The 13,725-nt window shown below is 43.7% G+C and overlaps 1 protein-coding gene across 2 annotated transcripts in view; it reads left to right on the top strand.

The window, feature by feature from the left end:
- The first annotated feature begins 964 nt into the window (after nucleotides 1-964).
- ALCAM (activated leukocyte cell adhesion molecule) overlaps nucleotides 965-13,725 on the top strand; it is a 129,479-nt gene continuing 116,718 nt past the window's right edge. For both annotated transcript variants that reach the window (XM_069868552.1, XM_069868536.1), the window contains exon 1: nucleotides 965-1,312. In XM_069868552.1, coding sequence (XP_069724653.1) covers nucleotides 1,222-1,312 — 91 coding nt within the window. In that variant the 5' untranslated portion in view covers nucleotides 965-1,221. The remainder of the gene's footprint in view (nucleotides 1,313-13,725) is intronic.

Genomic DNA, 13,725 nt, shown 5'->3' on the forward strand with positions numbered 1-13,725 from the left:
TGCTTAGTCCTCTCAGTGTGAAACAGCACCGCTTACTCAGACTGCAACAGCGAAGCGCTGCGCATGAAAGCACCATTTCTGGATTACGTTACTTTGACGAGCAATCTGTTTGACCTTTAGGGCGGCCGACTTCCAGAAGTGCCGAGTGATCCCTCCTTTGCCCTTCAGCACATTTCTCCATGCAACCAAGTGTTGCGAGCTCCTTTCCCTCCCCTTTACCCAATCCTTTGCTAAATTAGTTTAATCGGATTAAACTGTTTCTTATCATCTTTGGTTCTTTTTTTTTTTTTCATTTTGGCTAAGGGAGAGCATAACACAGGGCCCATTACATTTCTAAAAACCAACAAAATATGGGTATTGTCATTAGTTTGGGTAGTTTGGGTTTTTTTTAGCTTTTGGGTTGGAATAATGGCATCCAGCATGCATCCTGAGCGCACACCTGGAGAAACAGCCCGTGCCCCGAGCAGATGCAAAAGGGGGGGGGGGGGGCGAAGAGGGTCCCAAGACCTCCCATATCCCGAGTAGATGCAAAAGGCGGGGTGGGAAAAGAGGGTCCGAAGAGCCCCCACATCCCGAGCAGATGCAGAAGGAGGGGTAGGCGAAGAGCTCCCGTACCCCGAGCAGATGCAAAAGGAGGGGATGGGGGGGGGGGGCGGCGAAGAGGGTCCGAAGAGCTCCCGTACCCCGAGCAGATGCAAAAGGAGGGGTGGGCGAAGGGGCCCTTCAGCTTTTCCAAAGCCTCCGTCGCCCAGCGGTGCCGGGGCAGCGGCCCATCCCTCCTCAAGCCGTGGGGGGGTGGGGGGTGTTACCTCCCGCCGGGTGCGCGGCTCGGGCTGCCCGCGGGGCTTCCCCCGCCCGGAGCGCCGGGGCGGGGGCCGGGGGGGGAGTTCGGAGGGGGCCGGGCCAGCGCCGCCGCCGCTCGGCTCCGCCTCCCCCGCCGCAGCTCCCAGTCCTGGAGCGCCGCTCGGCTGCCAGAGGGAAGCCGCCAGCCGCTCCGGTGCGGAGTCGCTCCTCTCGCTTGGGAAGGGAGAGAGCAGCCGCCCGCGCTCCGGGGAAGTTACCGCTCCTCTCGGGGAATCGCCGTCCGCCGCCTCCGCCCGGCCTCGGAGGAGGAGAAGGAACCGCCGCCGCGCTTCCGAGAGGGAAGAGCCTCTCCCCGGGCGCTCCGCCGCCTCCTTCCTTCCCCTCCGTCCTCTCCCGGTCCCGCCGCGGGCAGGCGGGATGATGGAGCCCCCCGCCGCCGCCGCCGCCCGCTCCTCCCGCCGCCGCCCGCTGCTCTGCCTGCTGCTCGCAGCCCTCTGCCTGCCGCCAGGTGAGCGCCCGTCCCGGCACCTGCCCTCCGCGTCCCCTCCCGCCTCGCTCCCCGCCGCCCCGGGGAGGCCGGGCGGGTGCCTCGGGAGCTGCCCCGGCGGGCTCGGCGGGGGCGTCGCTTTTCCCCCGTGGGAAGCGGCGTCGCGGTCCCTCCGGGGCGTTGTCGCCGGGAGGCGAGCGGGCGAGGGGCGCGCGGGAGGGGACGCGTCGCCTTCTTCCCACGAGCCTCCCCCGACCTCGGAGTCCCGGCCGCTTCTCTCTCGCCTTCCCCGCGCCCGCCTCCCCGCTTCTCGCTCTCGGCCGGGGCCGGTGCCCGGGGAGCGTCCCCGCTGTCGCCTGGGACGGCGTGGGACGAGGATGCTCCGGGCTCGGGCGGGGAACTTCGCTCCCGGTTCGCTCCGTTGCGAGCGCTCTCGAGGCTCTGTGGAAGCAGGGAGGGAGGCGCGGGGAGCGCTTAAACGCTCTAATTGTTCTGGGAATATTTTGGCCGTGAGGTGTTTGTAGGCTTTATTTTGTAAATATTGAGCGTGAAACTGAAGTCTGAGGGAGAAAGCTGTGAAGTGAGGAGTTCCGCATTCGACGCGCAGACCGCCTCATTATTCTTGTAGAAAGAGCGTCAGCCTGTGGTAGCATTTTGTATTGCTTTAAGAAAAGGGCTTTGCCTTTACGTGCCTGCTTTTGCAGCGGAGAAGGGTTTGCACGAGTGCTGGAGTTCGTGGATTTTCGTTCCTTGCTGTTACGTGCTCCCCGGTTAACCATTTCCAGGTGGTACGTCCCCTTCGAAACAGAAGGACAGACCTCTTTCACTAGGTGTATTCATCTTTATTTTGTACAAGCTCTAGTTAACTAGAAAATGAGCTACAGCAACAGAGCTTTGGCAGCCTTACGCTAATTTCAATTAGAATAGTAAAACAAGCTCCTCACAGAACCAAAAGTGATGTTGGAACCACACGAGATGTGTCGGGTTGCTCTGCTAAGGTTTTGCTTTTGCAAATAGGGTGTGTAATCGCTGTAAGATGTAGAAAGTGTCAGCCTCGGTGGCAGGTTACGAAGAACACTGGTGTCTGTGATGTTGAAAAGTCTTCTAGGAAATATTGTTTATTTTATGGAATCTTAAAGGCATGTGGAGTATCCAGAGGGACAAACACTTTGGCTTCTAAGAGGCAAGACATGTCCCCAGTGGAGAGATTTGTCCCAGTAAATGGGAAATTATCTCACTGATTGTGTGACTGTCTGCATTTTCCCATTGAAGGGAACCTGCAATCATAACATATTTTATCTCAAGGGTTATGTTGATGGAGGTTTATGAAAAGGTAGAACTTGATTACTTGTGATCTAAATAGGTTGGAGGTAAAACCATTTGCCTGTTTCTTTCCTGCTCTTTGTTTCTTCCTTGCCCTTCAAGGAGAAGCTCAGGCTCACTGTGTAAGCAAATATACATAGGGAGTAACCAGCCTCTCTTCAGGTTAGAAACTCTCCCTGCGGTACAGACAATGCCTGGAAAGCCTAATAGAAGGTTCAAGCCTCTAGTTCTTAGTTTATTCTGCAGGTATAAAATATACTTAAATATAGAAGAAGTATCTGTAAAAAGGTCTTGATATTACTGTATGCTTCACACGTTTCTGCTTACTATCTTACTAGTTTTAGATGATAGCTAATTTGCTATCTTCTGCAACAAATTCTGGATATATTACCGTTATCACGGTGCTTGGCGTTTGGGAGTTCCACTTTGGGTTTGCCTGTGGAAAACAAAAGATGAGCTATTAAAAGCGTATTCAAAGTTGATGTGCATCAACTGTAGATCTCACCAGCTATATTCAAGCTGACTGGGGATCCTTGTGAGAAATCCTGAATTTCTTTCTTCACAGAATAAACTCTCTAGGAACATAGCCCTTAAAAAAAGAAAAGAAAAAAAGGTCCAATTCCACGTTTGGTACTAGGAAAGACTAACTTTAGGTTCACTTAAATGAGAGCACCAATTAAAACTTTGTGCTTTTCTAGAGTAAATGACTGTATATGAAGAGGAAGTCCACTTTTTAATTGGTGGTTAATCATGACCTTTGTGAAGCTTCTCCCTCCCCTCTACTTTCTGGTGAGTTATAGCAAAGAAGCTCAGAGTATCTCCTACTATGTTTCATTTCTGAAGACTTGTCACATATTGCTATATTGCGTAAGGGTAGTAAAACTGTAATGTGTAGTCTTCTCATTCACATGTCAGTGTTCTCACTCCTGACTGTGTTTTTCTCTTCCTCTATGTGGCATGACATTGATCTAGGGAAACTAGTTTTCTCTATTAAGATTTGAAGTTCATATGTTTCTTTCTAAGCAAGGAAACGTTTGGACTATATTTTGATATGCTGTGTGTCTGTGGTCTAATACACAGGTAGCAAAGCCACACTCAATTTTAAGCAAGCTGTACATTTTTAAATTGCTTGCTTTGTGAAGTGTTTAATATGTTTAAAAAATTGTTGGGCTTTTTGTGTATTTTTTTTTTTAGTGTGAATATGCTAGAAAAATCTCACAACAGAAATTATTTTTCTTCTTGTGCTGTCCCTTCCCTACTGGGTTTCTAGCACTTCTTATAAGGCAGAGGGCAACAACAGAAATCATCCAGGTCTGTAAATCTCTGAAATTTCAGCCCATTGATTTTTACTGGAGGAAAATATATGTTGTTATGTTCCTGAAATAAATATCTCTGTTGTAAGTCATATTTAATTCCAAGATATCTTATTTCCACTTTCTAGCCTGTGTAAGAGTAATATCCTTCCTAAGAGTACCATCCATTCTCCTTCCTGAAAGTAACCTAGGGTGCTAATGTGTAATCCCAGGATAAATAGTTTCATCTGTCTTTGTAGTATGAGTTAAGCTATTTGTTGGCTTATTTCCAGCAGGAAGTTTTGGGGAACTGGTTCTCTAAATATTTACACGAGGTGACACAGCAAGAGGAAAATAAAGAAAACTGCATTAATTGTTTTCCACAGTGCAGGTTACATCTGTGTGATCAGGTTAAACATATCTTCTCTGTTTTTTTTTTTTACACATATCCTTGTTCCGTAGCGTGATTTATAGTCTTAAGCTCGGAGAGTGCCCGTTGCAGATTTCCATAATGTCATATTTGATTACATATTGTGCAGAAGTACCTTGTATGAAAACAAGCATTACTGTAGTGACAATATCTTTAATGTGTTGGCCGGTCATACCACATCACACCACCATGGGCTTTTCTTGAGTTCCTACCGCAGAGTCTTTCTGGAGAGTATTTTGTGTCAAGGTGCTTTTGGACTGGTTGAGTGAAGCAGAAGTAGATTGCAGAGTAGGAAACAGACTGCAGAGGAGTCAGGCCTACCTGTACGTACTTTGAGAGACTGAATGTGCTAACTGGTTAGGAACCATAATTTGTAACGCTAACACTAGCTAGTCAGTACTCAGTTTCCCCTTTTTGTGACCTGCACTGCATGACTGCGAGCACGATGGTCTCCGATAACCTCGCTCAGGGTCTGGTCTGCAGTGCTTGTTCCACTGCTGTTTCATATGTGGGAGGGGTTTTTTTTTAATACTACTGTGCTGATTGGGGAAACTGGTTTTTTTGCATCACTAGTAACATGTTCTTTTCAGTGTGGTCTTCTGCAAACTCTGATAGAGGGCTAGACTTCACCTACTGGTTTTTGAGAGATAATGTCATATCTGAAAAACATAATCTTTGGGCTCTCTGTTCAGTGCTCCTCAAGGTTCCTCTGGGTTGGCTAGTATATAGGTTTTTCCTCTGGCAATAAAACCTTTTTTATTAGAAAATGCATCTAAACTCTAAGGCTATGCTTGCAAGAGAACTGAGGACCTGTTGCAGTGTGCTGGTTTCTCAAGTTCCTCTGCTTTCAGGAAAAATAGTTATGCTTCCATGCACTGATGCTCAAATGAGAGACTTTTCAAGAACTGTAAATGCTGTAGGGTGGTAATTAGAATTGACTTGAGCAGAATGTAACTTTTCCCAGGAAAAACCGAATATTAGCAGCTCCCCTTGATTTGAAATTGTTGAGCATTATCTTCCCTGAAGACAAGGCTTTGACCTATGCTTTCTTTATCTAGGTATTTTTTCTTTAATAAGAACAGGATAAATACTAAAGAAGGCTGTACATTCCTGTCTATAATACGCTTGAAAATGAATCTCATCTTTTAGAGAAGAAATTGCAGTACAGCTAGTATGCAGACAATGACCACTGGCAGTGATTGGATCAAGTTTCTTCCCTTTTTTCTCTTCCAGTTTCGTTTTGGCTTTTTTCTTCCTCAGTGTGTTTTATTGAGGATGGCTTGAATTGCAGTCGATCTTACACTAGTGGATGTTAATCTGCTGCTCTAAAGTGGTGCCTCTTTTGAGGAATATCTGCCTATCTTAAGATTAAATTGCTTTCCTTATCGTGCATATAGGTCCCCAGATAGGCAAATAAATATTTACTTCTTAAAACAACTGCTGCTTCTACTGAGCTGTTATTTTTCTTCTTGATAAGAAACGTGCCTCTCTTGTGAGGTAAAACAGGGAGAAAATGATAAAACAGCAGAGAGAGCAAGAGGGAGCACCTGCAGCTTTAGGGTATGAATTTTAGAGGTTATCAGGGTTAGAACAGTTCTGTAATGTTTGGTTAGAAAGCATTTGAAGTGCTTTCAATAGCCATAGAAATACTAAGCTGTTCCCTTGATAATGAGCAAAAAGTGCTTTTGGTGGTTTAATGTGTGTTCCAGCAGTGTGTATATATATATCTCCATATCATCTGCTTTCAATTAGGTTGTACTCTATAGTTAACCCCTTATTGTGAAGGAGAGCTTCAAATGTTTGAACTGCATTCCTACATTGCATTTTGTGCTGTGGTAGCTTGATCTGTAGAACCTCCTGGCATTGTTAAACATGGGCACTGGTCACAGTTTTGGTTGTGAGGGAAAGCTCTCAAACAGCAGTCAAATCTTAAACATCTCAGGTCTCCTGGAGAGCAGAAGTCCTCAGGGCTGAAACCCTCACAGGTTGGTAACATTTTGGCATGTGCCTGAAGCTCTGTGTAGTGGCTGTCCCTTTCCCTCAGCTTGCTTTCTCATTCTGCGTGTACCTGATGTGTGTGTCCCAGCTGTCTGGGCTGGAAGGTTTTGGTTTTTTAACAGAATGTTGATTCTGACTGTAGCTGGCATCTTAAACTTGAAGAGATATCGGCAGCTAATTCAATAGAGGGAGCTCCACTACCTTACTGTTAGAAGCAGCACGTCTCTGCTTTTCCAAGACCTCTGGCTCAGCTTGAAAGTTGTGCTAAAAGTCTTGGTTTCTTCTCAGTGTTCTGTGGTGCCAGGCATTGTTTCTGAAGCATCTTATTTTCATCATAGGCTTCCTGTTGTATGAAGGAGAAGGAAGGACAAATCCGAATCACATAATAGGCAAACCCCAAAATATGACTCAATTAGAGATACTTCTATTTTGCAGCAAGGCATTGTGCATGTTTTGAATGGATATGTTACAGAATCAGGTTTTTAAACGACCTTTACTTGCCTGGACAGGGCTTCATGGAAAAAGACACAAAAAAATGAGATTAAAGAAGGTACTTTCCAGGGATGAAAGGGACAAAGAGTAGTGTTGCATGAAATAAGGTACAAAAAAAGATAAGGACATGATTGCACTAGATAGACTATTGTGGTGGTATAAAGTTTCCAATAAGATGGACGAAAACTTCCAATCATATGTATTAAGTAGGACCCTTATTTAAGAAAAATGATTCTTTCAGTAGGTTCTTCTGGGATCATAAAGGAAAAGTGGAATATGTATGCTATGCTGTAACCACACATGGATTCTGTGCTATTGTGAAAGAAAGCCAGCTTAGGTACGTGCTGGTATGCTTTTAACCTATTCCATGTCTTTAATAGATAGAGAAGTACATACAGAAAGCTGAAAACTGCAAACCTAGGAGTTTATATTTTCCTTGTATCCTTTAATTTTAAAAATATTATTTCTCATCAGGCTACTTTGAAACTAATTACGAAGCCCTGTCAAGGACCAGTCCCTCAGCCCATTGTGAAAAAAAACCTCCCAAAATAGTTTAAATCGGGTTGCCATCAAGTAAGCTTATAATGAACTCAGCATTCTTCTTTGATCAGAAAAATCCTACACAATTGCTATTTATCATTTGACTTGCTGCAGAAGTTGCTCTTTCCTATTTTTGTTTTCAATTTAACTAGAGATAACAACCCTAAATATTGGATAACACATCAGATGTAGCTTGTGTACAGCTAGAGTTAAATGTAGCATTTTATGATAGATGTATTCTATGTTTTTGTTGTTTTCTTTTTTTAATGTGAGGTTTAATTTTTTTTTTTAATTTGTTGTTATTGTTTTAGAATGTGGAACAGCTTATTTTTCAGGAAATCATTGCTAAGTGAGTTCACCATGCTGGCCAGGAAGAATTCCTAACACTCATTTTTTTAGAAAGAAAAGAAGGGGTTGTTGATGCAGTTTATTTGTGGGTGGAATACTACATGTTCATGTAAGGTTCTGGAGCTGGGTAGTTTGCAAAAAATACCTGTTTTAAACTGGTCTTGAAAATGAAACGGCTGAATGCAGCTGTAAGGTCTTAATGTTATTTCTGAGATGCATCTTAATGTTATTTCTGAGTTCTTTAATTGCAGTTTCTGAATTATTTGACTGTCGATTAGCTAAAGCATTAGCCTAGGTATTATTCCATTTTGGGCCTGGAATTTTCTGGAAATCAACATGCATTTAGCAAAGTGAGGTCTGTGATTCATCCAGATAAAATCATGTACCTTTGTTGGCTTAATCTAGTTGTTTTGGAGAGTAGAGATTAACTTAATGGCCTTTACCTACAGAACTGTACGTGGAATAGAAAAAAGCAGATGAAGAATGGAATATTTAGTCAGGAATTGGGGAAACATCTTTGTAGCTATGTAGCACCAGAAGAGAGAAGCATTGTGAATAGATTCCTTCATTCTTGATGCTGCACATCAAGTTGTATAAGAAATGCTTGCATATAGAGAAGATGATAGGGTATTATCTTCAAATTCCATAATGCTGTGTCAATGAGTAAATTTTCTTTCTCAAATTGGGGAAGTGGAAAGTTTGACACTGCCAGCAAAGTAAGTGTGCTGACAACTGGTGATATATATCAGGAAAAAAAATTTGCATCTTGCACTTGACAGCTTGAAAGGGTAGCAAGGGTATAATTTTTCCAACTTAATTTGTGACTGAGGTTTTTATCAAGTTTGGTTAATGTTACTCCTTGGTTCTCAAACTGGAGCACAACTTAGTAATAAGTTTTTGGGGCATGCTGGCAGCATTAGGCTGCAGAGCCTGCTGGCTGTAATCATCCCACAGATGGGGACTTGGACCACTGCTGCAGCCACCATGGCAGCACAGCTTGGTGAGGGGAGCTTTGGAATTACTCATGGACAGCATGGAGCTCAAGAGACAGAGATCAGAAACTCTCTTCACTGTTGGTCATCTGTAGTGTCTGTGGTGGCTACTTCCTTTCCACTGTGTTTGAAGGGAAGGGTCTGTATTTCTCTCAAGGGTGAGAAGTTCCCAGCTTTTGCTAGAGACATACTTACCCTCTGAACTCTGAGGAGAAGTATCTGCTTATATTAGGAGTGTTGATATGTTCTCTTGCGCTGAATGGTGTGCGAAGCACACTGTAGCTCACTTTTTAACCATTGTGTCCATCTGCGAGTATGGCAGTGATAAGGAAGGATGGGCATCAGTGTATTCAGTGTGTTCACGGTCTTTCGCTTTCTTTCCATTGCATCAGCAGCAGAGGGCACAGAGGAATGAATAACACAGTGTTTCTTTAATGAATGCTGAATGGCGAAGTGTAAGCTGCCAGAAGCTTTATCCAGAAAGAAGCAGGGTGTTGTGATGATACTTGCACATGAGGGAAGAGACACAGGTGAATCACTTTCAGCTGGAATTCACAGTAGTTTTATTACGTGTGGGAATGGTTTTGGAGACTAAAGTTGGTAGTTCACCCTAAAAGCTTGTCAGTTTTTCTGTGCAGAAGTAGTATGTTTAAACTGCTTCTTGAAATGAATTATTGTTAGAGTTTCATGTATGGTTACTCCCGAGAACCACCTATAAGCTTCTGATTTGGAAAGAGCTTTGCATAAGTACATACAAAAACCTCGCCTTTTTGATATGGTGGGGAGCCTTGTCTTAGATTTGGATTCTAATTCACAAAACCTCATAAATCACTTGCTATTTTTTGCCTTTTGGCCCATTGCTAGTCTTCCTTCAAGATGTCATCATCTGCAAACAGCTGTGATTGTTCTGAGAAGCTTTCCATGTAAGCGTGAAAGAATAGGATGCTAAGCATACTGGGGACTGACTCCATCTGAGAAGGCTTTCTATGTGCCGTAGTATAAGTGTTAGTTACTTTTTTTGGGGTGAACTGTACAGCACAGACTTTTTTTATAACAGTAGGAGGAGGTTGGTGGTTCGTAGTCTAGAAGTTCTATACAGATCATGGTACATGTTACAAAAATTTTGAGGGAACCTGTCAATTGAAAATCAGTGATAGAAGCTTTAAGGGGGGTATTGCAAGGATAGTCTTTCTTTTTTTGCTATAACTTTACAGAAAGCGTGAATGGAGGGTGTGTTTTGTTGGTTTGTGGTTTTTTTCTTTCTTTAAAGACAGACCATTATTCTGTTTTTAGGAAAGGAGAGGAAGATAGGTACTAGAAAAACAGAAGTTTTATCCTGAAGTTCCTAGTGTCTTCCACAATGGTAACTTTAACAAAAAAAATTACTTTGTATCTTTAATTCCTTCTGCTCAAGGAAGACTGAGGACTCGATGTTGATTGAGAGTTGTTGCTTTCATTTTTTTAAGTATGATTTCAGCATGGAGGAAAGTGATCAATGGTCAATGTAAGTGGTGCTATATGCCAGGCTTTTCAAACAGTGATGTTTGTAGGCAGAAGCAAACTGTTATGAACTGGGACTGACAGTGGTTTGGGAGAGGTCACTATGAAAGTGGGTTGGTTTTTTCGCTTGGACATGTTGGCATTCCTGAGCTGTTAAGCCAGGGTGGAAGTACCTGAGTATGCATTTCATGTAAGAGGATTTGAGTGGTGTGACTTAAACTCCGATACTCCAGTTGTGGAAAAAATGATTGAATTTTGTTTCTTGTGGCATTTGCTTGAGCTTAATGTCAAATATAGTGAAGATTCACAGTCTTTGGCTGCCCAGTTATGCATTAGCTACAACAGCAAGGCTAAAAAATTTTATGTAAGCTGCTTCTACAGTGGATACACATCCCTGGTAATTGCTATTGCCAGCACGCTGTTTGTGAGTCCATGGTGCTTAGCCTTGTACAAATTGCATTTGCAGATGTACCAGATGAATTGTATGTTAAAAAGCTCTCCCTGTTTTGGGGGTAGCCAAACTTTGCCCTGCAAGGCTTGGAGGGCAGGCATTGCCATGTGCTCTGAACCTGAACAGCACTTGCTCAGGTCAGAAAGCCCAGAGAGGTCCAACTTCCACCAGGACTTGGAGCAGGAGCAGGGATTCCTCTGAGAGGGTACTTCTACCATCTTACAAGGGAGGTCTAGGTCAAGTGTTTGGTGACTCTTAGGGCACCACCAGCAGTAACTGCAGCAGCTGAGGACCTTCAGTGGCTGCGTGATTTAGCCCTGGACCCTGTGACTGTGTCTTCTAGGTGCTGTATGTTGTATATCTCCAGGTGTGGTCTTTCCTACTGATGATACATGTGAGTGGATATTTAAAATTCTGTGAAGTGAATTGGCATGCAGATTCACACTGAAAAAAAGCTGTTGCTTTTTCTGCAGTTTTGTTTGGAGTGGAGTCTAAACTTGGCCTTTCAAGATGATAGAAGAGGGGAAAAAGATACAAAAATGGAATACTGAAATTCTTACCCAGTGGTTATTTTTCTTTTAGCATCTGATGTTTAAGAAAAAATGTGTAACATCTTTGGTTTAAATAAAACAAGGTAACATAATAAGGGTGTTTTTAATTTATGAACTGCACTTGAACATCAAAAGATATTTGGGAACATTTCAGACTAAGAAACAGAAAATATTTTTTGCTAGCATATTGTTTGCTAAACTTCCCCGTGTCGTTGACTGGCATATGTGTCTCTGATCTGTAGGTTTTAGAGAGTGAAGTCTTTAGAGGTGAGAACAATTAAGAAAAACTAGAGAATTTAGAACTGCAAGAGCAGCACTTTGAATCTTTGACAGGATGTATTAATATGAAAAGGAAGATGGATTGGTTTTCTACTTAAAAGTTCAGTTTTCTTCCACTGCTCTGTAAGCAAATGTTTTTGACAGGAACACGTATGAACTAGCTGAAAGAGAAGTTTGCTGTCAGCAACTGATGGTCAGGCCAAAACCACAAATCAGCCTTTCTGCAGGGAGTGCTGTACACAAATGAAAAACAAATTGCATACTTCCAGTATGTTGAACCAGGTATACCCATAAAACCTTTGCGGGGGGGGAATAATAAAAGAAAATGGTAAACCATGGAAAAGGGTCTTAGCAACAGAGACCGAGAAGGATGAAATGTCACTTGAGAAGGCCTGTAGGAGGGTGCTGCCTGGACAGGAGGGTCAGCTTTTCTGATGTCCAGGAGGAGCTGTAACTGGCATATTTCTGTGTGAAACTTGCACGTCTTGTGGCTGAGAGTTTCTTGGGAACCTGAGGAGAACCCAGGATTTGACTCAATGGGAAGTGGCATCTGTGGCGGAGAGCCTGGGGGTTAGGGAGTGAACAGTGACAGGAGGAAGCAGGGGCATGGACCCAGCTCTGCAGAGCCAGCCAGTGCTACCTCTCTCTTGAGTGGCCAGCAGGCTTGTGGAGGCAGAAACCTTGATGGAGGAGGCAAGCTATCTGTACAGAAACAGCAGCAGGATAGCTGGATTTTTTGCTTGCGAGTGGAACAAGTTGTGGAGGGAGAACAGAATGATTTCTGTAGGAACTTACTGAAAAATGGTGGGGTTAAGGTGAACCTTTGAAGAGTATTTTGAAGGAGAGGAGCAGAAGCAGGTAGGAAAGACACCAGAGAGCAAGGGAAACCTAAATTCCAAGACGGGTGGTGCCTCGTTTTCCCCGCCTGTATCATTATGTGCTCTCCTGGGTTTGGCAGTCACTCTGCCTCCACCCTTTCTTTACAGGTGCCATAATGAGCAGGTTGTCCTCCATGGGGATGACTGCACTGCCACACCACCATACTCAGTTTTTTGTTCCCCTTTTGTCAGCTGTACAATTCGGTGTTATTTTCTGTCTTGGGAGGAAGGCGTCTGCTTCCCCACAGGGATTTTTCCTATCCTCTGCTTGCAGATGACTGCCTGGACTACCATACCCTTTCTGGGCAGCCTCCCCTTTCTATATGGGGAAGAACTGAATGCTTTCTTCTAGCCCTCATAAGAGGGTTGGTGTATGAGGTAATGTGTCAGGGAAAGTGTGTCGTATGCTAAGCATAACCGCTGTGTTACCCAAATGTCCGGCTCTGTCCTGTTGAGCCGTCAGAATTTCTCTGTAGTAGTGCACATTCTGCGCTGTGGTCACTCAAGATGGTCAGGAAACTCTCGTCTCTGGAATGAAGCAGCCCATATTCTTACAGTGTGCTTTTATCAGTTCTGAAGAAAAGTAACATTAGTTGTTTAATATGAACACTGTAATAGATAGAGCTGTATGACCCACTGCTGCTGAAGCTGAAACTGTCAGCTGTTTTTTTCTAGTCTGAGCCTTTTCATGCTGCGTCTATGACTGAGGTGGGAAGCATCACACTGTGGTAGTTAAGAAACACTGTAAACCTATAATAACAATTGTGGTAAGTCACAAATCTGGAAATTAAGCTAACGTGGTGGTTTTGGGCCATGATCCAGCCTGTGTTTGAACACCCAGCTTCAAACGTATTCAAGAATTTAAAAATAGCCTAAAAATTAGGTCTTTCAGAATAAAGGTAACAGGGGCCCTTGCAGAGTGGGGCTCAAGAGGACATGGTAAGCCATAAGTGACGGTGTGGAGGCTGTTAGGGTGCTAGATACTTGCTGCCTGAGAGTTGTAACGTCTTTCTGCTCCTTGCAGAGGATGTCTGTCCAGCATGGCTCGCAGGGAAACAGTTTAGGTAGAGAGCTGATCTAGTTCAGTCTTCATGAGTTCACAGGCGTTTTTAAGCCTGTGTTTTTAAATTGCACACACATGGTTTTTCTGTATATAAAATCTACATACTATATGAGAGGATCAATTTTTTTTGAGGCTATCAGCAGGGAATATGGAGCTTACTAAGCTTTCTTGAGTGTAATTTTAAATGGAGAAAATGCTTCTATATAAACTAAGATTATCTCATCACAATATTTTTATGATTGTTAATTAAAATGTGAGGAAATCCTTTAGAGAAGATTTGCAGTTTTGAGACTTTTA

This window comes from Phaenicophaeus curvirostris, chromosome 1, assembly GCF_032191515.1.
Source record: "Phaenicophaeus curvirostris isolate KB17595 chromosome 1, BPBGC_Pcur_1.0, whole genome shotgun sequence".
Classification (NCBI taxonomy): Eukaryota; Metazoa; Chordata; class Aves; order Cuculiformes; family Cuculidae; genus Phaenicophaeus; species Phaenicophaeus curvirostris.